Below are 24,649 nucleotides of genomic sequence, written 5' to 3'. Positions count from 1 at the left end.
AATGGGGGAAGTTCGTGTTGTATGGGCTGAGAAGCTGTACAGTTGACATTTGTGGCATGTTTAATAAAATTTATAAATTGAAAAAAAATAAATAAAAAGATTTAAATATAAAATCAACTGTTTGAGGCTTCTGTGGGTGGGGACAAAGTTCACAGGGGCGGGGATGGGGACAGACTTTGCCCCGCATCATTCTCTACATAGGATCCATCACCTGGATTATTTGGTCTTTTGTTAACTGAACGTGAACTGTGGTTGTTTTAAAAATGGGTTCACTTTAGCAAAAGCAATCAACACAGCCATCGTGTTTTCTTGTAACAGCTGTCCAGATTAAATTAAATGTCACTAGTTGAAGGCACATCTGTTTTATTCCATCCTTCAGTTACTGTATCATGCTTTTCCTTTTGTAAAGGGAAAGATTTGATATACCGCTTTTCTGTGGTTACAATCAAAGCAGTTTACATTTTATATACAGGTATTTATTTTGTATCTGGGGCAATGAAGAGTTAAGTGACTTACCCAGAGGCACAAGGAGCTGCAGTGGGAATTGAACCCAGTTCCTTGGTTTTCAGGCCACTGCACTAACCCTTAGGCTACCCCTCCATTCAGATTAGAATATGTCTTACATGCAGAAAAGGCCTTTTGTAAAATTGCACAGAGTTTTAGGCGTGTATGAGTGCACACACCGGCAGGATGGTATGTACCTACACGTGCGCCATCTGTAGGTATTTCCGGGGACATAGTTTGTATGGAGCGGGAGCGGACTTGAGCTGTACACATATATTTTATAAAATACAACGCACATTTATGCCTGCCTCAGCTCTGGGCTGGTTCTAGGTATCTCTTTTATAGAGGCATAGAATTGTCTATGTTGCCTTGTATAAAATAGGTGTTTTTTTTAGACCTATCACATATACAACTGGTGTTTAAAGTCGGGCTTGTGATACAGTATGGTATATATTGCAGGCTTTACTATGTATTCTGCAGTTTGGAGTAAACTGTAGGTGCTGTTGTAGCTGCTGGTCTTATGTTGGGGCGAGGTGCTTTTCTGTGCTTTTTTAATCATTGTTGGCTGTGTGGTTGTAGAAAGCTCTTTTTGAAATTTCTGGGCGGCAGGATGAGGTGAGGGATGGGGATGTTCTTTTACTGTAGCCAGTGAGACATAACGTGGAGTTGTGGGGAGACACTGGCAGCATATCTTAACTGGTGCATTGTTACCATGCCTGTAGTGTGGGTATCTGTGTATTTGGGGGGGAGGGGGTTAGTTTTATATGACAAACTAGAGTTCAGTGATGTACATAACAAAATATGGAATTTCTGTGTATCCACCATCATAATGTTCCATCTTTGTGCAAAGACACTAGAGGATTTTCATAAGGTAATTCGCAGAACGTGCTTATGAAAAGGGCAATGGGTAAAAAAAACAGCAAACCAAATCCAAACAAACCCATTAATGACTTTCAAATAATTTACAAAGTCGTAGAAGTGGAAGGAGGGAAAAAGCTTCACAAACACTGGTGTGAGCAAGAAGCTGCACCACAGTGCTTCAAGATGTTATTAGTAGTCTGAACTTTGTAATTAAAATATAATTATGCAGCACATTACTAATGCTCAAAATAAATGTGAAAAACATCCCAAAGTGATACTTAGGGCACATTTGACATAGCTATCGTTTCATCCAAAGGGCTGCGTCAGGGATACTTCATCAAGTTCTTCTCTGGGATAGTGCAATCAGTTTGTAATTAGAAATATTTGTGTAGCAAAAGACTAACATCAGTGGTCAAAAACCTTCCAGTCACCTAACACAGTCATGAGAGGAGCCAGTATTTATAATCAGCCCATGGATGTATCTGATGTCATTTGCATCAACAGATCAGGGATAACCAAAACAGAAATAAAATGATTGGTGATGTCATATAATCAGAACCAATCCCAGTTCACATAGTAAGTTCTTTCATATTCTTTTGTAGGATTTAGGCTCTGAGGTTTTAAGGACTATAATTAGAAAATCCATCTCTGCTCTAAATATTTCAATTGACAGTCCTTATTATTATTATTATTTATTACATTTGTACCCCGCTCTTTCCCACGTCCAGTGCGGCTTACATAGTAAAGAAAGCATCTTACATGGTAAAGAATACAGTAAAAACAAGGAAATGTAGGAACAGTATTATAAATTGTGATGATCATAACTACTTACATTATGAAAGGCACTACAAAGGACATGTGAAAAGAACGTAATGAACTAGAATAGGGAAGGTAGACAAGGATATGATAGCTCCCTCCATGTAAATGGATGGTGGATAGTGTCAGGGTTAGGACTGACCAAAGCTGTGGTACCTTATGCATCCAACTGGAGTGGAGGAGTAGCCTAGTGGTTAGTGCAGCGGACATCCTGGGGAACTGGGTTCAATTCCTACTGCAGCTCCTTGTGACTCTGGGTAAGTCACTTAACCCTCCATTGTCCCAGATACAAATAAGTACCTGTATATAATATGTAAACCGCTTTGAATGTAGTTGGAAAAAACCACAGAAAGGCGGCATATAAGTCCCATTCCTTTTCCCTTTCTTGGCCGCTTTTGACAGTTATCAGATATTAGGGTGAAACGGGTAATATTAATGTGGTTTTCATCTTCTGTCAGATTGACAGCATAGTGTGCCATGCGCTGAAGTGGGGGGGGGGGGGGGATCCTTCATTAGTATTTTAGACAGACAAGTCTAAAAAATGCAGCCTATTTTATAAAAGACAACAAAGAGAAGAGGTTTGGAAGAGGAGTGCAAGTGAGACTGGGTAGTGATAAAAATAAATACCAGTAGTAGTGATTGTTTAAAATCTGTAAATATTATGGCTGGTTGAAAGTTTGTCCTGAGCCAATGTACCTTGAGAGAAGGGCATGCCTGCAGGAAATTTGCATGACAATTACCAGGAGTCCAGTAAAAGAGCCATTTGATTGGCTGATGGCTCAGTTTTTGTAGAGAAAGTTTAGCTAAGGCAGTGTGGAAAGAATTGATGAGTAAAATTGTGACTGACTTTTTTTTTTTTTGGTAAAGGAAAAGCATGAGTCTGTGTGTGTGCTGAGAAATACTGGTTCCTGAAGAAAACATTATCCTTGGATAGGAAGAGTGAGTGGTTGTGTGAATACTTTTGCTTTAGTGAACTTGCCAAAATTTAGAGTGAGTGACATCAGTGAGGATAAATATATTCCATATGTGTGTATGCGTAGTAGGGGGCAGCAGAGAGGTCTATGCTGGGTCTGTGTGTGTGTGAGAGGGGGGAGCAGAGAGAACATGCTGAATCTGTGTGGTGGAATATGAGTGAGTGTCACGGACTGTCACGGAGTCTGGAGTAGTGAGCCCTTGGGCCACTGCCAGTGACCGGCAGCAGCAGGTGAACCACCCAAACAGGGAGCGAGGCTGAACACAGACAGGCTGGTACAAGCAGGACCGTAACTAGCAGGATGGGAACAAGCTGTAGATGAGCAGGGTTGGAATAAGCAGGACTGGAACAACCGGACTGGAGCTAAAGCTGTAGATAAGATTCTCAAACAGGATTCAGGATTCTCAAACAGGCTTGGCTGGAACTGGATTCTGGAACGGGCTTGGTTTGACTGGAACTGGATTTGGGAACGGGCTTGGCTTGACTGGAAGCAAGACAATAAACAAGGCAGGAACAGGATTCAGGATTCTCAAACAGGATTCAGGATTCTCAAACAGGATTCAGGATTCTCAAACAGGCTTGACTGGAATGGAAGCTGAAAGCAGACAGGGTTGGAACAAACAGTGGAGGAACTGAAGCTGAAGACAGGGCAGACACAATCAGGATTAGAACTGAAGCTGAAGGCTTGCAGGGTTGGAGTAGAAGTTGAAGACTGGCAAGACAAGAACTAGCAGGGCTGGAACTGCAACAACAACACACAGACGAAAACTTGTCTGAAGACCTCTGTTGCAAAGGCACGCCTGAAAGTTCCCAGGTGCTTAATAAAGGCAATTACAGATGAGGTCACAAGTAAAAGCGAGGCTTGGCAGCAAAAACACCAGAGCAAGGCCTGGCTGCAAGAACACCACAGTAAGGTTTGGCAGCAGGAACACCAGGGTGAGGCTTGGTTTTGTTGCAAGAGCACCAAAGTGAGGCTTGGCTGCAGGAACCCCAAAACAAATCTGGAATGCTGGAACATCAGAATAGGACTGGAATGACCTCTGGAACATGTTTGGGAAACAGGAAGAAGACAGTCCACAGCAGCCATAGGGCCTGGTCACCAGGAGGCGAGGTGAGTGTATGCATGGGATACAGTCACAACCGTGACAGTGAGACAGGGAGAAGTGTGAAGGAGAAAGACCTGTTGGCTGGGATGGGGGCTCAAATCTGGTGCTATGTGTGTTGCCTCGACTTATCCACAGGTCACACCAATTTTGGCCACTTTTTGTCCCAAAACTTTCATCAACTTATACACGAGATCGACTTATAGTCAAGTATATATGGTACATCGACTCTTTGTGGAATTGCAAAGCAAGCTTAAAATACTTGGTTTAAGGCACTTTATAAGAGAATTCTTCATTCTCTAGCCAAACAGTTGGTTGAGTATATGCCTAGTCAGTCTTTACGATCTTCCCAGAGGTTTTTTGCAGCTTACACCTTTATCAGTTTTCCTTTCATCTTTCACTCAAAGTAATGTTTTTAGCTGCAGGAGTCCTTTTTATGTGTAACACTCTGCCTGGAGAGCTGCCTGAGAGTAACAGTCTCCCACAATTTTGTCAAGCTGTTAAAACCTGTTTTTGTGTACATCGTTACGGTCTGTAGTGATTTAAGAGGTTTTGCTTCACAGTTTTTCATTGAGTTTGAATAGTTGTTATGGTATTTAATTGTAATGTTTACTTTTTTGGCTTTTTCCTTTTGCCCTGTAAACTTCTTAATTCATGACAAAAAGTGATGTATTACATTAGATTTCACATGATCAATCGGTGTAAAAAGGAGAAATTTAAAAGAATAATTCATTGTAGCAAAAGGAGAACCTGTAAGTTCTTCATTTGTGCATTTTTTGAACCGGTTTCTATGTTCTGAAATCAAAATCTAAAAATGATATAGCAAGACTGAATATTTTCGAATAAGGGCGAATGATGATGTAAAGAACAAAAAGTGGTGAAGCGATGCAGCTGATATTTCTTCACAGCAGTGAGGTCAACAAATTCATTCATTGTAAATGTCACTGAACAGATGTGGCATTGACCATGCTTGTAATGGCCCTTGGTCAATTGTTTGTTAATAGATAACACCATCTTCCTTAGGAGAAAAAATATAGGATGTAACCATTCCTTCCAACATTTTACTCTGATATACTCTGTTCTTAAAGGTTTGCCCTGAAAACACAGAGGCTTACTCATTTTCCAACCTAACCACTTTTGAAGAAAATGATGTGAAACATAAAAACGCAAGCACATCAGACATTTATAAATCTATTATCTGAAACTAGTAAAATAGGCCCGTTTCTGACACAAATGAAACGGGCGCATGCAAGGTTTTCCTCGGAGAGAGTGTGTGAGAGAGAAAGTGTGTGTGAGAGATGGAGTGTGTGTGTAAGTGAGAGAGAGAATGAGAGAGAGAGAGACAGTCAGAGTGTGTGTGTGTTTGTGTCACAGAGAGATAGAGAGTGAGTGTGTGTGTGTGGGGCTCCAAGTTCCAGGCCCCCCTCCCTCCCTTCCTCCCTCTCCTCTCCCTCCTCTCCTCCCTCCCTCTCTCTCCTCCCTTCCTCTCTCTCCTCCCCTCCGAGTTCTTGGCCCCCCCTTCCCTCTGAGTTCCATGCCCCCCTCCCTCTCCTCCCCAGCATGTTCCATGCTCCCCTTTCCTCTGAGTGTGTATGTTTGAGAGAGAGTGTGTGGGTAAGAGATGGAGTGTGTATGTGAGAGAGAGAGAGAGACAGAGTGTGTGTGTGTCTGTCTGTCTGTCTGTCTGTCTGTGAGAGAGAGTGTATGTGAGAGACAGAGAGTGAGTGTGTGTGTGAGAAAGTGAAGCCTTCAAGCCTTGAAGCATTCGTGCGCTCTGTAAGGCTCCATCTCCTCAATTGACGAGACATAGTTCCGGAACGTTGCAGGAATGCTTCAAGGCTTGAAGGCTTCACTTTCTCGGTTTCAGAATGTGGGAGGTGCATTTTATTATATAGGATATGGAGCTTCCTCAAGAGTTGACTGGTCCATTATGGCCAGAAATGCAAACCAACACTTCTGATTCACAAAACACGCAGTGTCTCAGTAGTATTCGCTGTGCTGTTGAGAGAGGTTTTTAAAAGTCACCCTAAAGGTGTGGAAAAAGCTCTGGTCTAGGAGCAGCAATCCAATTTTCAACATAGCACTGGTGTCAGGTTCTCAGGTTCAGAACACGCAGGCACGGACTCTGGAGTAATCGTGAGCCCTTGGGCTGCTGACGAGGAGAGGCAGCAGTAGGCAAAACCCACCAACCAACACTGGGCTAGAACACACCGGACTGGTACGCACTGAAACTGGAACGCACTGGACTGGAACGCACCGGACTGGTACGCACTGAACTGGAACACACTGGACAGGAAAACACGGGACTGGTACACACTGAACTGGAACACACTGGACAGGAACACACAGGACTAGAACCAGGCTTACTTACACTTAGCCGCCGGTCCCCAGGGGTTCAGCCCCTGGGTGCAGGCAGCCGGCAGGACTTGGAGGGAAACCGGGACTGGAACTAGCAGGCTGGAACACCAGGAATCAGGATTCAGAAGTGCCCACAGGCACCTAGACCAAAGCAGGGCAGACAGGGTTCAGAGTTCTCAGACAGGAGGGAAAGGAAGCCAAAAGCAGACAGGGTTCAGAAGTGCCCACAGGCACCTAGGCAATAGCAGGGCTGCAGTGCTAACTGCACAAGGGGTTCAGGGTTCTCAGACAGGAAGGAAAGGGAGCCAACAGGACTGGAATCAGGATAGGATTCAAGGCAAGCAAGACAAGGCAGAAGTGCTAACTGTACCAACACTAACCTGGACCTTTGCCGTTTGCAAAGGCCCTGAATGGAAGAACACCACTTCCTTATCAAGGCCCTGACGGATGATGTCACAACTATAGGACACAGGCAGAAAGCATACTGAAGCACAGAGAGGCTTAATACACACAGGTGCAGTTTAGTGGAGTAATTAGAGCCACGCTGGAAGCAGCCAGCACACAGAGACAGAGGCAGAGCAACTCAGGCAACACAGGTGCAGTATAGTGAAGCAATTAGAACCATGCTGGGAGCAGCCAGCATACAGAGACAGAGCTAACTCAGGAAGGACAGACAGAAGCCAGCTCAGAAGCTGACCACCAGAAATAAGGTAAGTTTGAGAGGGGTCATGACCACAGTCGTAACAACTGGAACTGATTCCAGTAAATAATTCCCAGTGAAAACTCTGAGCTCCTCTTCTTTAATTAGGAACCTGGACTCCATCATTTCTGCTACTACCATGCAATCAAACTCCTAATTCTAGAAAATTATTCGCTCAAATTTGCACATAATGCATAAATTATAGAATAAGGACAGTTGTGCGTGTAACTTAATTGAATAATCTGGTTGGTGTTGAGCAATAGGAGGCTATAGCTGGCCTTAATTGGCACTTTTAGTTGCTATTCTATAAATTGCATGCAACTTAAGTGGGGCTTGGACCTGGGAGGGCAGGGGTGGATCAGGCAGTCACACATGTAGGTTATGGTATACTAGTATTTACATGCCTAATTGCCTACAGTTGGGTGTGAGCATTTACGCCAGGTATGTGGATGCCAACTTTCTCCGAGGACAAGCAGGCTGCTTGTTCTCACTGATAGGTGACGTCCACGGCAGCCCCTCCAATCGGAACACTTTCTAGCAAAGTCCTTTGCTAGTCCTCGCGCGCCGATGCGCACTGCGCATGTGCGGCCGTCTTCCCGCCCGAACCGGCTCGTGCCGGCCAGTCTTCTTTTGTCCGCGCTCGGTACGGTCGTGTTTCGCCGTTCGCGCCCCAAAGTTGACCTCGCGCGTCGTTTATCGACTTTATCTTTAAAAAAAAAAAAAGGTGTCGGAAGGAGACCTTTATGGTCTTCTCCCTTCCCATACTTCCAGTTTTTGCCCCGGTAAGTTTTCTTTCGTCGTCGGGGTAGGCCCTATTTAGGCCTCGGTCGAAGTTTTTCTTCCCCCTAATTTTGCGGTGCCTTTTTCGCATTTCGAGTTTTGATCTCGCCGGCGCGATTTTTCCGCCCATGACATCGAAGTCTTCCAGCGGCTTCAAGAAGTGCACCCAGTGCGCCCGGGTAATCTCGCTCACTGACAGGCACGCGTCGTGTCTTCAGTGTCTGGGGGCTGGGCACCGCCCGCAGGCCTGTAGTCTGTGTTCCCTTTTACAAAAGCGGACTCAGGTAGCGAGATTAGCCCAGTGGAACATTTTGTTCTCGGGCTCTTCGTCGGCATCGGCACCGGGAGTATCGAGTGCATCGACGTCGTCGGCGCCTGGACCTTCATCTTCGTCCCCGAGTGCATCGAGGCATCGGCCCTCTGCATCGGGGCGTCATCGGAAGGCTGCGTCGGCGTCGATGGTATCGAGACCTCCTCATCTGCTGATGTCGTCGGACGGTGGTGCTTCGTCTGGAGTGCAGGTGAGGGCTGTCCATTCCCCTGCTGGTGGCGGTGAGCCTTCGGGTGGGTCTCCCCCCACCCTGAGGGCTCCTGCGGTACAGCCCCCCCGAGACCGACCTCCTTCGGCCTCGGCCCCGAGGAAGAGACGGCTGGATTCTACGTCCTCCTCGTCGGTGCCGGGAAGCTCCAGTGACATGCTTCGTTCCAAGAAGTCGAAGAAGCATCGTCACCGGTCTCCTTCCCGTGTCGGCACCGAGAGCTCTGGGTCGCCGAGGGAGTCGGCACCCAGTAGGCATCGGCACCGAGAGGACCGCTCGCCCTCTGTTCAAGAGGTGTCGATGCGCTCCCCTTTGGACAGCCCGGAACAGCCTCCACACCCGGAACAGACTCTGACATCGACGCCTGCATCGACTTCCATGCCTTTTTCTGCAGCCGCTCTGAACAAGAGCCTCGGGGCCGTTCTCCCAGAGATCCTGGGAGAGCTGTTGCGCCCTACCCCTCCGGTACCGGGGGTGCTTGCGCCACCGGTACTGTCGAGTGAGGCGCCGGCTGGCCCATTGCCAGGGGTGAGGTCTCCGGCATCGACTGCGGTCGCCTCCCAGGAAGGCTCCCCGACTACGTCGGCGGAGGGAGCTTCGCCGGTGCGGGTGAGGGAGTCTACCTCTCGACGCTCCCACCGTGGTCGTGGGTCCACGGAGTCGAGCCGGGCACGGTTGCAGACACAGGTCCGTGAACTTGTGTCTGACACCGAGGGTGAGGCCTCGTGGGAAGAAGAGGAAGACATCAGATATTTCTCTGACGAGGAGTCTGAGGGTCTTCCTTCTGATCCCACTCCCTCTCCTGAAAGGCAGCTTTCTCCTCCCGAGAGTCTGTCTTTCGCTTCCTTTGTCCGGGAGATGTCTACGGCCATCCCCTTCCCGGTGGTTGTGGAGGACGAGCCCAGGGCTGAAATGTTTGAGCTCCTGGACTATCCTTCTCCACCTAAGGAAGCGTCCACAGTACCCATGCATCATGTCCTAAAAAAGACATTGCTGGCGAACTGGACCAAGCCATTAAGTAATCCCCACATCCCCAAGAAGATTGAGTCCCAGTACCGAATCCATGGGGACCCAGAGCTGATGCGCACTCAGTTGCCTCATGACTCTGGAGTTGTGGATTTGGCCCTAAAGAAGGCCAAGAATTCTAGGGAGCATGCTTCGGCGCCCCCGGGCAAGGACTCTAGAACCTTGGACTCCTTTGGGAGGAAGGCCTACCATTCCTCTATGCTCGTGGCCAAAATTCAGTCGTACCAGCTCTACACGAGCATACACATGCGGAACAATGTGCGGCAGTTGGCGGGCTTGGTGGACAAGCTCCCCCCCTGAGCAAGCCAAGCCATTTCAGGAGGTGGTCAGGCAGCTGAAGGCGTGCAGAAAATTCCTGGCCAGAGGGGTGTATGACATCTTTGATGTTGCGTCCAGGGCCGCTGCTCAAGGTGTGGTGATGCGCAGACTCTCATGGCTGCGTGCCTCCGACCTGGAAAATAGAACCCAGCAGCGGATTGCGGACTCGCCTTGCCGTGCGGACAATATTTTTGGAGAAAAAGTCGAACAGGTGGTAGAGCAACTCCACCAGCGGGACACCGCATTCGACAAGTTCTCCCGCCGGCAGCCTTCAGCCTCTACCTCTACAGGTAGAAGATTTTTGGGGGGAAGGAAGACTGTTCCCTACTCTTCTGGTAAGCGTAGGTACAATCCTCCTTCTCGACAGCCTGCGGCCCAGGCTAAGCCCCAGCGCGCTCGCTCTCGTCAGCAGCGTGCGCCTCAGCAAGGCCCCTCGGCTCCCCAGCAAAAGCAAGGGACGAGCTTTTGACTGGCTCCAGCAGAGCATAGCCGACATCCAAGTGTCAGTGCCAGGCGACCTGCCAGTCCGAGTCGGAGGGAGGTTGAAAGCTTTTCACCAAAGGTGGCCTCTCATAACCTCCGATCAGTGGGTTCTTCAAATAGTCCGGCAAGGATACACCCTCAATTTGGCCTCAAAACCTCCAAATTGGCCACCGGGAGCTCAGTCTTACAGCTTCCAGCACAAGCAGGTACTTGCAGAGGAACTCTCCGCCCTTCTCAGCGCCAATGCGGTCGAGCCCGTGCCATCCGGGCAGGAAGGGCTGGGATTCTATTCCAGGTACTTCCTTGTGGAAAAGAAAACAGGGGGGATGCGTCCCATCCTAGACCTAAGGGCCCTGAACAAATATCTGGTCAAAGAAAAGTTCAGGATGCTTTCCCTGGGCACCCTTCTCCCCATGATTCAGCAAAACGATTGGCTATGCTCTCTGGACTTGAAGGACGCCTATACACACATCCCGATACTGCCAGCTCACAGACAGTATCTGCGATTTCAGCTGGGCACACGTCACTTCCAGTACTGTGTGCTACCCTTTGGGCTCGCCTCTGCGCCCAGGGTGTTCACAAGTGCTTGGCTGTAGTAGCAGCGGCACTTCGCAGGCTGGGGGTGCACGTGTTCCCATATCTCGACGATTGGCTGGTGAAGAACACGTCCGAGGCAGGAGCCCTGCAGTCCATGCAGATGACTATTCGCCTCCTGGAGCTACTGGGATTTGTGATAAATTATCCAAAGTCCCATCTTCTCCCAGTGCAGAAACTCGAATTCATAGGAGCTCTGCTGGATTCTCGGACGGCTCGCGCCTATCTCCCAGAGACGAGAGCCAACAACTTGTTGTCCCTCGTCTCTCGGGTGCGAGCGTCCCAGCAGATCACAGCTCGGCAGATGTTGAGATTGCTGGGCCACAAGGCCTCCACAGTTCATGTGACTCCCATGGCCCGCCTTCACATGAGATCTGCCCAATGGACCCTAGCTTCCCAGTGGTTTCAGGCTGCTGGGGATCTAGAAGACGTGATCCACCTGTCCACGAGTTTTCTCAAATCCCTGTATTGGTGGACGATTTGGTCCAATTTGACTCTGGGACGTCCTTTCCAAATTCCTCAGCCTCAAAAAGTGCTGACCACGGATGCATCTCTCCTGGGGTGGGGAGCTCATGTCGATGGGCTTCACACCCAAGGAAGCTGGTCCCTCCAGGAACGCGATCTGCAGATCAATCTTCTGGAGTTACGAGCGATCTGGAACGCTCTGAAGGCTTTCAGAGATCGGCTGTCCCACCAAATTATCCAAATTCAGACAGACAACCAGGTTGCCATGTATTACGTCAACAAGCAGGGGGGCACCGGATCTCGCCCCCTGTGTCAGGAAGCCTTCAGCATGTGGCTCTGGGCTCGCCGTCACGGCATGGTGCTCCAAGCCACATATCTGGCAGGCGTAAACAACAGTCTGGCCGACAGGTTGAGCAGGATTATGCAACCTCACGAGTGGTCGCTCAATTCCCGGGTAGTGCGACAGATCTTCCAGGTGTGGGGCACCCCCTTGGTAGATCTCTTCGCTTCTCGAGCCAACCACAAAGTCCCTCAGTTCTGTTCCAGGCTTCAGACCCATGGCAGACTGGCATCGGATGCCTTCCTCCTGGCCTGGGGGGAGGGTCTGCTATATGCTTATCCTCCCATACCTCTGGTGGGGAAGACTTTGTTGAAACTCAAGCAAGACCGAGGCACCATGATTCTGATTGCTCCTTTTTGGCCGCGTCAGATCTGGTTCCCTCTTCTTCTGGAGTTGTTCTCCGAAGAACCGTGGAGATTGGAGTGTTTTCCGACCCTCATCACACAGGACGAAGGGGCACTTCTGCATCCCAACCTCCGGTCCCTGGCTCTCACGGCCTGGATGTTGAGAGCGTAGACTTTGCCTCTTTGGGTCTGTCAGAGGGTGTCTCCCGCATCTTGCTTGCTTCCAGGAAAGATTCCACTAAGAGGAGTTATTTCTTTCTATGGAGGAGGTTTGCCGTCTGGTGTGACAGCAAGGCCCTAGATCCTCGCTCTTGTCCTACACAGACCCTGCTTGAATACCTTCTGCACTTGTCTGAGTCTGGTCTCAAGACCAACTCCGTAAGGGTTCACCTTAGTGCAATCAGTGCATACCATTACCGTGTGGAAGGTAAGCCAATCTCAGGACAGCCTTTAGTTGTTCGCTTCATGAGAGGTTTGCTTTTGTCAAAGCCCCCTGTCAAGCCTCCTACAGTGTCATGGGATCTCAATGTCGTTCTCACCCAGCTGATGAAACCTCCTTTTGAGCCACTGAATTCCTGCCATCTGAAGTACTTGACCTGGAAGGTCATTTTCTTGGTGGCAGTTACTTCAGCTCGTAGAGTCAGTGAGCTTCAGGCCCTGGTAGCCCAGGCCCCTTACACCAAATTTCATCATAACAGAGTAGTCCTCCGCACTCACCCTAAGTTCTTGCCAAAGGTTGTGTCGGAGTTCCATCTGAACCAGTCAATTGTCTTGCCAACATTCTTTCCCCGTCCTCATTCCTGCCCTGCTGAACGTCAGCTGCACACATTGGACTGCAAGAGAGCATTGGCCTTCTATCTGGAGCGGACACAGCCCAACAGACAGTCCGCCCAATTGTTTGTTTCTTTTGATCCCAACAGGAGGGGAGTGGCTGTGGGAAAACGCACCATATCCAATTGGCTAGCAGATTGCATTTCCTTCACTTACGCCCAGGCTGGGCTGGCTCTTGAGGGTCATGTCACGGCTCATAATGTTAGAGCCATGGCAGCGTCGGTAGCCCACTTGAAGTCAGCCACTATTGAAGAGATTTGCAAAGCTGCGACGTGGTCATCTGTCCACACATTCACATCTCATTACTGCCTGCAGCAGGATACCCGACGCGACAGTCGGTTCGGGCAGTCAGTGCTTCAGAATCTGTTCGGGGTTTAGAATCCAACTCCCCCCCCCTAGGCCCATGTTTGTTCTGTTCCAGGCTGCACTCTCAGTTAGTTGGTAAATTTTTAGGTCAATCTCAGTTATGTCCTCACCGTTGCGAGGCCCAATTGACCATGGTTGTTGTTTTGAGTGAGCCTGGGGGCTAGGGATACCCCATCAGTGAGAACAAGCAGCCTGCTTGTCCTCGGAGAAAGCGAATGCTACATACCTGTAGAAGGTATTCTCCGAGGACAGCAGGCTGATTGTTCTCACAAACCCGCCCGCCTCCCCTTTGGAGTTGTGTCTTCCCTTCTCTTTGTCTTGCTACATATGAGAGTGGCCGGCACGAGCCGGTTCGGGCGGGAAGACGGCTGCGCATGCGCGATGCGCATCGGCGCGCGAGGACTAGCAAAGGACTTTGCTAGAAAGTGTTCCGATTGGAGGGGCTGCCGTGGACGTCACCCATCAGTGAGAACAATCAGCCTGCTGTCCTCGGAGAATACCTTCTACAGGTATGTAGCATTCGCTATAATGGCAGATGCTCATGTCATTCCTGCACTTAAATTTTGGCAACCTTTTGAGAATGTACCCCTACTGTTCCTTGTAGTTCCTCTGAATGGCTCTTAGTTGGCATCACTCTGTGATGGTAGAAATGTAAAAAATGTTGAAGTACTGAGTAGTCTCTGTCCAGATCTATCCTAACAATGAGTTGACTATCTGATATAACTCATGAGAATTTATAAACGCTCTTAGAATGCTGACCTCTCCGGGTCATAATTGAGAACATGTTCTGTACAAAGCAATTAGACTCAGGGCAAATATTGTGAAATCATACACATTTCTATGGAACTGTCCTTTCAAGAAAGTAGCCAGTCGGGAGGTGTTGGTGATGCAGATAAGTAGCTAACCAGCTTTATTAAAGTACTTAGTGGAGCTTTGTATTTTGCTAATTTAGGCACAAGCTTTGTTTTGAAATGTGGATTTATTATTTCATATTGTGAGCATGCCATGATTATTGCGTTGTATTATCATGATACCCTTTCCATAAAACCTTTCAGGCACATGCAAAGATGGTAGAGCCGTGGATGCTGAGTTGTGAATTGCCTTATGAAAACTGGATTGTTTCTACACAGATACAGGACATGTAGACAGTGGATGTAGACAGATTCTTATTTTGTGGTGAACAGGACTGAGCTTCAATTTTTTTTTTTTATTTGTGTCACATTTGGTGGCTGTATAGAAATACACAGTTTGGTTACTCCAGTAATTTGATATCAAACACCTTTATAGTTGGACACATAAGAGAGTTTTTCCTCAACCATAACTTGAAGTAAATTCTACATAATTTATATTAGTTTACCTCTTTTATAAAGTTAAACCATTAAGGATACACCAAAATGATACACTGGGTATTTGGACAGGAAAATGCTAGACCTGTTTTATGTTATAATTTAAGTAATAAAAATAGAGATTTCTTAATTCTCTCCCATTTGGCTATCTGGGAGCTCTTCTGGGTTTTTTTACTTACTTAGTACTTCTGGGGAACCGAGAAAACAAAGACTACAGGATCCGATGTAATCTACTACTACTACTATTTAGCATTTTTATAGCGCTACAAGGCGTACGCAGCGCTGCACAAACATAGAAGAAAGACACCATGGTCATTCTGATATATCTGTGGCAGAACATGCTTCAGCAGGATCCCGTGCTTAGCTTCTATAAGAAGAGTAAATGTTTGTTAATGAAATGTGTAACAGTAGCGATAATAAGCTTATGAAAAATGTGTGGTTTTCAAATTATTTTTTTCTTCAAAACTCTGCTTCTTCTGATTTAGAGTTAATTACTCACTTTTCTAAATCCAAGTTCAAGATGAGATACAATTTGGGTCCAGTAGTTATTTCCCTGCCTAAGGGAGCTTGTTGACCAAGCTATACCTGAGACAATGAAGGGTGAAGTGACTTGCACAAAGTCTCAGAGAGTCAGTGGGAGAAGCAGAATTTACACCCCAGTCTCCCATTCCAGTCTCTGGGCTTCTGCTTCACTGAAGTACCTGAAAGTGAATCTAGATTTGATTTTTTCTTTAATTTCAATTTTGCCTTCTTTGCAGTGGAAGTTCTGGTTTTGTTCTATGAAAACAGGCTGAAGGATCACCATCTCATCATACCACATGTTCTCCAGGGACTTAAAGCACTGGTGAGTTCTCGCATATATATCTTAAGCCTCACAGAGTTTACTAAAGGGCAGCAGGTGGAAAAAATAAACCACAAAGCCAATTATGTAAAGAGAGTTCAGAGAATAGTGTATGTTTTTGCTGAAGAATGGTTCTGTCTTGAGTACTGTCTACACAAGCCTTGCTTTTGCAAGGAAATCCAGAAGAGGAAAATAAAAAGTTCTTCAGAAAGAGCAGTACAGTCCACTTTAAAACACAACCCGACTTGGCCACGTTTCGCCTCTTTAGAGGCTGCGTCAGGGATTATCAACTATTAGGGTCCCTAAAGGCACAAAAACCTAGTAGTTGTTAGATGTAACAATGAAAACAGCTCTGCAGCTAGCAGCAGGATAAAGTGTCCCCTCCTGTATACTATTGAGAAAGGAGGAGATACCCCTTTGGGGCCGTAATAGTTGATAATCCCTGACGCAGCCTCTAGAGAGGCGAAATGTGCCCACGTCGGGTTGTGTTTTAAAGTGGCAAGAATAAAAGCCTTTTTTACGTATTAGAAGACATGTATTCTGCTTTTGTGGACTGTCCATACCCTTGCTCCTTCTATCTTTAATACCCGTAGAAGCCTTCAGGATAGGGTGATCTCTTTAGGAGTTCATTTAGATACATTTCTTATTTTTGATGCTTGGGTCTATGCAGTGGTCTGTCTGTTCTTCTGCACTTTATCTGGGGGATTCTATATAAAGACGCCCAAAGTTAGGTGCTCAATTTGTGCATGTATTGAAGATCTGCGTGCAAAGTAATTGGTTTAATTGGTGATAACAATCATTGCTGTTAACAAGGACTTGACTGGCAGTCAGTAGGAGTTGCATGTCATTCTGCCTTACACTCTATTCTATCACATCTGCGCCTGGGGCATGGGTGGGTCATGGGTGTTCCCAGGATTTAGGCATGGAGATACAGAATACTGTCATTGCCGCACAACTGCTATTAGTTGAGTGCAGGCATTTACACCAGCTTTTGGCAAGTGTAAATACTCGTGCTCACAGTTCCGCGCAGAATAACCTTTATGGAATACTGGCTTTGTGCAGATCATCCTGTCGCCGAACTTTGGTTGACCTATACAGAATTCCTCCCTATGTGTGCTCCAATAAGATCACATGTCCTGAAATCTGATATGGAATTTTTAACTGATTCTGTGGTACTCAGTAGACTAGACTGCTATGATTTCCTTATACAGGGGCATCAAAGGACACAAGCTTTAAAAGGATCCAGATTGTTACTCAGTTTTGCACATCATTGTGACCGTGTCTCTCCATTGTTGGCCTCCTGTCATTGGCTACCCATATTCTGGAGAGTACAGTCTGATCTCTTATTTTATGTTCTCTGTAGACCGTTAGACAAATATAGCCACACTGAAGGTGCTGTCATCCAACATCTGCCAGCCTGGACCACTGCTCCCTGATGCCCAGTAAAATCTTAAAGACCTCACTGATCATATTTCATTGTTCCTGTGCAGCCCCTCCGACCTCAGTTTCTTTCAACCGCTCTATCAAATGGATGCATACAACAACTTTTATGCTCTCAAAACAAAAGTGGAAGGTAAAAGCGATAGTAAGGCAGTACTCCTTTCTTTATTTAAGGGAGTTTCTGAAACATTCCAATCCAAAGGGCCCCATAGTGGTAAGCTAGGAATATTTGTGTTTCCATACCTCGATGACTTACTGGTCACAATTCGGTCAACAGAAGTCCAACATGCAATACATATCATAATGGAAACTTTACAATATCTAGGTTTCCTACTCAACCTAGAGATCCCCATTCTTATCCAACACAAAATCTCCAGGTTATTGGAGCTTGCATAGATACTATCAAAGGTCGAGCTTTCCTCCCAAGTTCTTACGTGCAAGCCAATAATTCTCTGTCAAAAGTGTTATCGGCCATCAGTCACATCAGCTAGGAAGCTGTTCCAACTGCTAGGTCACATGGCTGTGACCATTCCTGTTCTGCCCCTAGCATGCTTGTACATGCAATCTCCTCAATGGATTTTAAGTCTCTGATGGGAACAGAGCCAATAACCACTCCACAAGATTTGTAGTGGATCAGCAGCTTCATCTTGCTAGTCAGTAGTGGCAGATCCCATCAAATCTAGCTCATGTCTTCCAGCATACTTATTGTCATGCTGTATTGATCATAGATGCTTCCACTACAGTATGGTGTGCACATAGTTTATCACTGGTTTACCTTTTACTTCCACAATAGAAAATATATAATTCAATGGCAAGGCAACAATATCAGTCCTACTCTTTATACTGCGGAGTTCCCCAGGGATCCATCCTTGTTCCTACTCTATTTAAAATTTACTTGTCACCTCTTTTGACTCTCATTCAATCCCTCGGCCTTGTTTCTTATGTCTGTGCAGATGATATTCAAATCATGGCTAGGTTGCCAACAAATAACGCTCAGGAGTACTCTTAATTCACACTAAGCACATATAGCAGATGGGTTATATTGCCATAAATTAAAACTGATTCCAGAAACGTTCATGCTTCTGTTTTTTGGCCATTCAGCTGCATCGGTACTTGTAGAGCCCATCATGATGTCAGGTATTCCAGTCAACAGGACAGATGCACTCAAGGATTTAAGAGTGACCTTAGACAGTAATTTTTCTTCTGCACTTGGGATCGTTATTCATTCACTAGTTATTTCCGGGTTAGATTATTGTAATGCTCTTCTTCAAGCAATAACTGTTCAGAATTCTCATTGTCTTCAGCTCGCACAAAACTCTGCTGTAAGTCTGTTGACACAATCACGCAAATATGATCATGTTACAGCCCATCTTAAAAATGAGCACTGGTTGCCAGCTCCCCATATAAACTCGCTCTTTTGACTTTTGGTATTGCACTTAGGACAACCACTCTGTGTATCAAGGCTAGTAATATTATATGCCCAAAATGTATTACTTGTACCATCGTGTAGGCAGGTTCATTTTGAAACCTTTCGCTGAACGCTATCAGTATTACTAGGCCTATGCTTTGGAATTCACTGCTGCTTTATCTTTGATTGGAACACCCAAAACCAAGATATCAAAAGTCAAGAAGGGCATGGAAAGATATTATTATTGCTGTTTTTTCTTTTTGGTGTATTGATAATAATAGTAAGTGGTTATAAAGGAGAATTTCTCAGAGTAATACCTCACCCAGCGGAGTGCCACCATATGGTCAAAGGCACTTTCTAAAGGGTGGATAAGTTTCTCGATCACTGAAAATCTTCTTGTGCTCCCATTGCCAATTATAAATGCCAAACCAAGCACGGTTTACGAAACCGCACAAAACACAATAAAGTTTCAATAACTGTCAAATGTGGATTTTCACAAAGTAAATCTACCTTACCCATGTCCTTCCTTATAAGAAAAACGCACTTGCCCAAACACACCCTCATTCATACTACTTTATATAGCTAAGGAGCTGAAACCAATTATCTTCGCCTTCTAGCATAACCTAAGATGTCATTCCAATAGTCAATTTTGTTCTTACTCATTATCTTTCATATCACACTCCTCACAGAATCACAATATCATTTATCACACGTGTGTGACCCCTTATAACTACTCTATTATTTTAAGGATGTCACATATATGTCAAGCAGCACAATGCAATTCAGTGCAAAAGATTGCTCCGTAGCTAGACCAAACACTTCTTCTTAACGCTGGTACAAATGCTTCTTCCCAACGCTATTACAAACACTTCTTCAAATATTTCTATGTAAGGCGCACTTATCTTAAGGCTGTCGGGTGTGTGCACTACACCTGGCATCCCGTTCTCCCAAAATTCTCTATACACCGATCATCTAGTGATGGCAGGATCTGTCTTATGTCTGACACTGCAGAGTTTTCAAGGAATCTTCATCAGGGACCCGGATTCAATCTGACACCATCTGTAACAAAAGTAGCTCGCTCAGTTACTTTTGTTACAGAAAGTGTGACAGACTTTGCTCAATACACTCATCCATCCACATCATTGCTCCACATGTGTTCTTCTTCCATGGAACAAGGGGCATCATTATGCCTTTCCTTCAATTCCTCTAATCTCCAAGGTCATTCAGAAGGTACTACAGGATTCAGCTCATTTAATTTTCATAGCTGCTTACTAACCTTGTCAACCCTGGTTCCCATGGCTCGGGATGGCCTTCTTCCTCTAGGAGATGACCCTACTGTCCTCACACAACAGATGAGACAATTCATACATCCAGACATACACTCCTTGCATCTCACTACATGGCTATTGAAAGGGCATTAGTTGTTCCTCTGCCAGTAATGTAGCAGATAAAAGATATCATTTTCTCACAAGAAAATCTTACCAGTTTTAAGTGATCATGCATCTCTCACTAGTGCCGAGAGCAAACTATTAATCCAGCAATGTCTTAGTAGTAACATAGTAGATGACGGCAGAGAAAGACCTGTATGGTCTATCCAGTCTGCCCAACAAGATAAACTCATATGTGCTACTTTATGTGTATACCTGACTTTGATTTGTATCTAAACCTCAACAAGAGCTCTAATGGATATCTGCATAAAGTTCATGATACAAATAACAAAAAATGATATCCTTGCATAGTACTGATGTCATCAAAAATTAATATTAACGGGAGGAAAAAACCTCAAATTATAAGGGAACACTCTATCGTTGATAACATCAACATTAAGGAGGTCCCTTAACTCATCATGGGTAAAAATCCTCCTTTATTGTCTCAAAGAAATTTTCATTTTTATATGGCTCATGCTCTACTTGAGACAACCCTCCGTCTATTTCTGTAAATATAGTACGGAATAGTGCACTTATCTTATTAAATCTGCAGTCAGCTCAAGACCCACCACGGCCCGACTTTGGCCACAGTTTTGAATCCTTCCTCAGGGTCCGTGGTGTCTGTAAATAAAGTGCATCAAGCTCACATCAGTTCGCTTATCTCTCTAACTAGACTTCACAGATTCAAACTCAAAATCGGTTTAACTTACACAGTGCTTTCTTCACAGCTAGCTCGCGCTTCATAGTCAGCTTACTGCTTTGGTACTTCCCAAGTGTCTGGACTGATCTGGAGGGATGCTAAGGAAGGAGAAATTATATTTTACCTGCTAATTATCTTTCCTTTAGTCCCTCCAGACCAGATCAGAACTCGCTCTGAGTATGACATGGATATGTACCTGGCATTAACCTAGAGATGTTGAGAAGCAGAAGAGTAAGCTGTATCAGTAGCAAGAATGCAATAAATAATTTTACTTTTGCTCTTTTGCCATTTGTTTCCAGTTTAAAAAAAAAAAAGGAAAGGGCAACCTTTGAAATGTTTTTATTCAAAAGAATATCAGACTTTAAGAAGTGGAGGCATGAGGGGGAGAATGTGGGGCATCATTCATCTGCTTTATTAGGAAAATACTGGCTGGCTGAGGGCTGTACATAACAGTTTTAGGTTGACTCAGAAGTTCTCAGTCTCCATCTGCTGGTAGGTATGCATAACCCAAGCATCTGGACCAGTGTGGAGGGACTAAAGGAAAGAAAATTAGCAGGTAAGATCTAATTTCTTCTTATAGCCTGTCTCGCATAATTCTTTTCTCTCATTATTCTCACCCCATATGTCTTGCTTTCTTACAGGATCAGTTACTCTTCCCTCTGGGGTCTTACTCTCATATTGTGTTCCATGTTCTCCGAGGACAAGCAGGCTGCTTGTTCTCACGACTGGGTGACGTCCGCGGCAGCCCCCACCAACCGGAAATAAGCTTCGCGGGACGGTCGACACGCAGGGCACGCCCACCGCGCATGCGCGGCCGTCTTCCCGCCCGTGCGCGACCGCTCCCGCCAGTTACTTTTTTTCCGCGACTGAGAGAGTTGTGTTTTTCCCCTCTCTCTCGTTTCAGCCGCCGGATTTTTTCGACCGCGTTTACGCGGATCGTCGCTTTTGGCCTGTTCGGCCTCTTCTTCTTCTTCTTTCTCTTTTATTAAAAAAAAAAAAAAAAAAAAAAGAATTTTGCGCGTGTGGAGCACGCGCTCCTTCTTTTCCCTCGCTTTCTAGCGGGGACGCCTCGTTGCGGCCTAGTGGCCGCTCGGTCGGTTTCAGTTTTCGTGGTGTGATTTTAGCCACCATTGCCGACTTTGACTTCGCCGACGCGATTTTTCCGTCGATGTCCTCGAAGGTCCCGAGTGGATTTAAAAAGTGTGGTCGCTGCGGCCGGCCGATCTCGCAGACCGACACCCACGCTTGGTGCCTCCAGTGCCTCGGGCCGGAGCACAATCTCAAGTCGTGCGTTTTGTGTCTCGGTCTCCGGAAACGGACTCAGGTTGCGAGGCAAGTTCTGCGGGACCGTCTTTTTGGAACTTGCGCCGGCCCCTCGACGTCGACCTCGACGGCATCGGTATCGAAGACCGGTCCTTCGGTACCGGTATCGATGCCCGAGACATCGGCACCGATGGCAGCGACCCCAGGAGAACAGGTCCCGTCGGCCCGCCGGTCCGCCGGCGAGAGTGGGGTAGAGAGACCGCGTGGGCAGTCGGCCCCGGTCACTCCCTCAACTCGTGAGCCACGGGACCGAACCCTGTCGGACCCGGTACCCCGAGACCGAGGGGGATCGACCTCCTCCTCCTCCATGCCCTCCGGCACCGGTGACGTGCACCGGAAAAAAGACAAGAAGCGCCGTCACCGGGAGCCCTCGGTGCACCCTGCAGAGGAGTCGACGCCGAAGCGTCATCGCAGAGAGGAGAGATCTCCGTCGGTGGTGGAGGTACCGACGCGTCGGGGTTCCGGCACCTCGGTGCCGTCTCCTGGCCCCCAGCAGCTTCCGGCACCGACACCCTTACCGGCCCCACCGCCTTTCCCGGCAGCGGGCCTGGACGAGTGCCTCAGAGCCATCCTTCCGGGGATCCTGGAAGGGCTGATGCGCCAGGCTGTGCCGGCGCCGGGGGTGCTTGCGCCCTCGGCGCCGATGACTGTGGCGCCGGCGAGCTCTAGCCCGGCGCCGGGGCAGTCGACACCGCCGCCGCTTGCGGTGCCGGTCTCGACAGCCACGCAGGTGGAGTCCCCGTCGACGTCGATGGAGGGAGCTCCGTCCCCGCCGGCGCGGGAGTCCACCGCTCGACGACACCGAGACCTCGGTGCCTCGACGTCGAGCCGGGCCCGGTACCGGACGCAGCTACATGAGCTAATGTCCGATACCGAGGATGAGGACTCGTGGGGGGAAGAGGAGGACCCGAGATATTTCTCCTCAGAGGAGTCTACGGGCCTTCCCTCGGACCCCACGCCGTCACCGGAGAGGAAGCTCTCACCTCCTGAGAGTCTCTCCTTTGCCTCCTTTGTGCGGGATATGTCTATCAGCATTCCCTTTCCCGTGGTCTCTGTGGAAGAGCCGAGGGCCGAGATGCTCGAGGTCCTCGACTATCCATCACCACCTAGAGAGTCCTCCACGGTACCGCTGCACAATGTCCTGAAGGAGACGCTGCTCCGGAACTGGGTGCGACCACTAACTAATCCCACCATTCCCAAGAAAGCAGAGTCCCAGTACAGGATCCACTCTGACCCAGAGCTCATGCGGCCCCAGTTGCCCCATGACTCAGCGGTCGTGGATTCTGCTCTCAAGAGGGCACGGAGTTCGAGGGATACCGCCTCGGCGCCCCCGGGGCGGGAGTCTCGCACTCTGGACTCATTTGGGAGGAAGGCCTACCAATCCTCCATGCTCGTGACCCGCATCCAATCTTACCTGCTCTATATGAGCATCCACATGCGGACCAATGTGCAACAGCTGGCGGACCTGGTCGATAAGCTCCCGCCGGAGCAGTCCAGGCCTTATCAGGAGGTGGTCAGGCAGCTGAAGGCGTGCAGAAAGTTCCTGTCCAGGGGGATTTTTGACACCTGTGACGTGGCATCTCGTGCTGCGGCCCAAGGTATAGTGATGCGCAGGCTCTCATGGCTGCGTGCCTCTGACCTGGACAACCGCACCCAGCAGAGACTGGCTGACGTCCCTTGCCGGGGGGATAACATTTTCGGTGAGAAGGTCGAGCAGATGGTGGACCAACTGCATCAGCGGGAAACCGCTCTCGACAAGCTCTCCCACCGGGCGCCTTCAGCACCCGCCCCCACGGGTGGGCGTTTTTCCCGGGCACGGCAGGCTGCACCCTATTCTTTTGCAAAGCGTAGGTACAACCAGCCGGCCCGAAGGCCTCGCCAGGCACAGGGACAGCCCCAGCGCGCTCGTTCTCGTCAACAGCGTGCGCCTAAGCAGCCCCCTGCGCCTCCACAGCAAAAGCCGGGGACGGGCTTTTGACTGGATCCACGGGAACATAGCCGCCCTACAAGTGTCCGTACCGGACGATCTGCCGGTCGGAGGGAGGTTAAAATTTTTTCACCAAAGGTGGCCTCTCATAACCTCCGACCAGTGGGTTCTCCAAATAGTGCGGTGCGGATACGCCCTGAATTTGGCCTCCCTGCCTCCAAATTGTCCTTCGGGAGCTCAGTCTTTCAGCTCCCTTCACAAGCAGGTACTTGCAGAGGAACTCTCCGCCCTTCTCAGCGCCAATGCGGTCGAGCCCGTACCACCCGGGCAGGAAGGGCAGGGATTCTATTCCAGGTACTTCCTTGTGGAAAAGAAAACAGGGGGGATGCGTCCCATCCTAGACCTGAGAGGCCTGAACAAATTCCTGGTCAAAGAAAAGTTCAGGATGCTTTCCTTGGGCACCCTTCTGCCAATGATTCAGAAAAACGATTGGCTATGTTCCCTGGATTTAAAGGACGCATACACTCACATCCCGATACTGCCAGCTCACAGACAGTATCTCAGATTCCGCCTGGGCGCACGGCACTTTCAGTATTGTGTGCTGCCCTTTGGGCTCGCCTCTGCCCCACGAGTGTTTACAAAGTGCCTCGTGGTGGTGGCGGCGTATCTACGCAAGCTGGGAGTGCACGTGTTCCCATATCTCGACGATTGGCTGGTCAAGAGCACCTCGGAGGCAGGAGCCCTCCGGTCCATGCAGTGCACTATTCAACTTCTGGAGCTGCTGGGGTTTGTGATCAATTACCCAAAGTCCCATCTCCAGCCTACTCAGTCTCTGG

General features: G+C 47.9%; 1 protein-coding gene across 1 annotated transcript in view; it reads left to right on the top strand.

The window, feature by feature from the left end:
• MMS19 (MMS19 homolog, cytosolic iron-sulfur assembly component) overlaps positions 1–24,649 on the top strand; it is a 150,702-nt gene that overhangs the window by 31,181 nt on the left and 94,872 nt on the right. The window contains exon 4 of the mRNA XM_030202895.1: positions 15,506–15,591. Coding sequence (XP_030058755.1) covers positions 15,506–15,591 — 86 coding nt within the window. The remainder of the gene's footprint in view (positions 1–15,505; positions 15,592–24,649) is intronic.

Source organism: Microcaecilia unicolor, chromosome 5 (genome assembly GCF_901765095.1).
Source record: "Microcaecilia unicolor chromosome 5, aMicUni1.1, whole genome shotgun sequence".
In the NCBI taxonomy this organism is placed as follows: domain Eukaryota; kingdom Metazoa; phylum Chordata; class Amphibia; order Gymnophiona; family Siphonopidae; genus Microcaecilia; species Microcaecilia unicolor.
The sequence above is the reverse complement of the archived record's forward strand: the minus strand, read 5'-3'. Positions and strand labels throughout refer to the sequence as shown.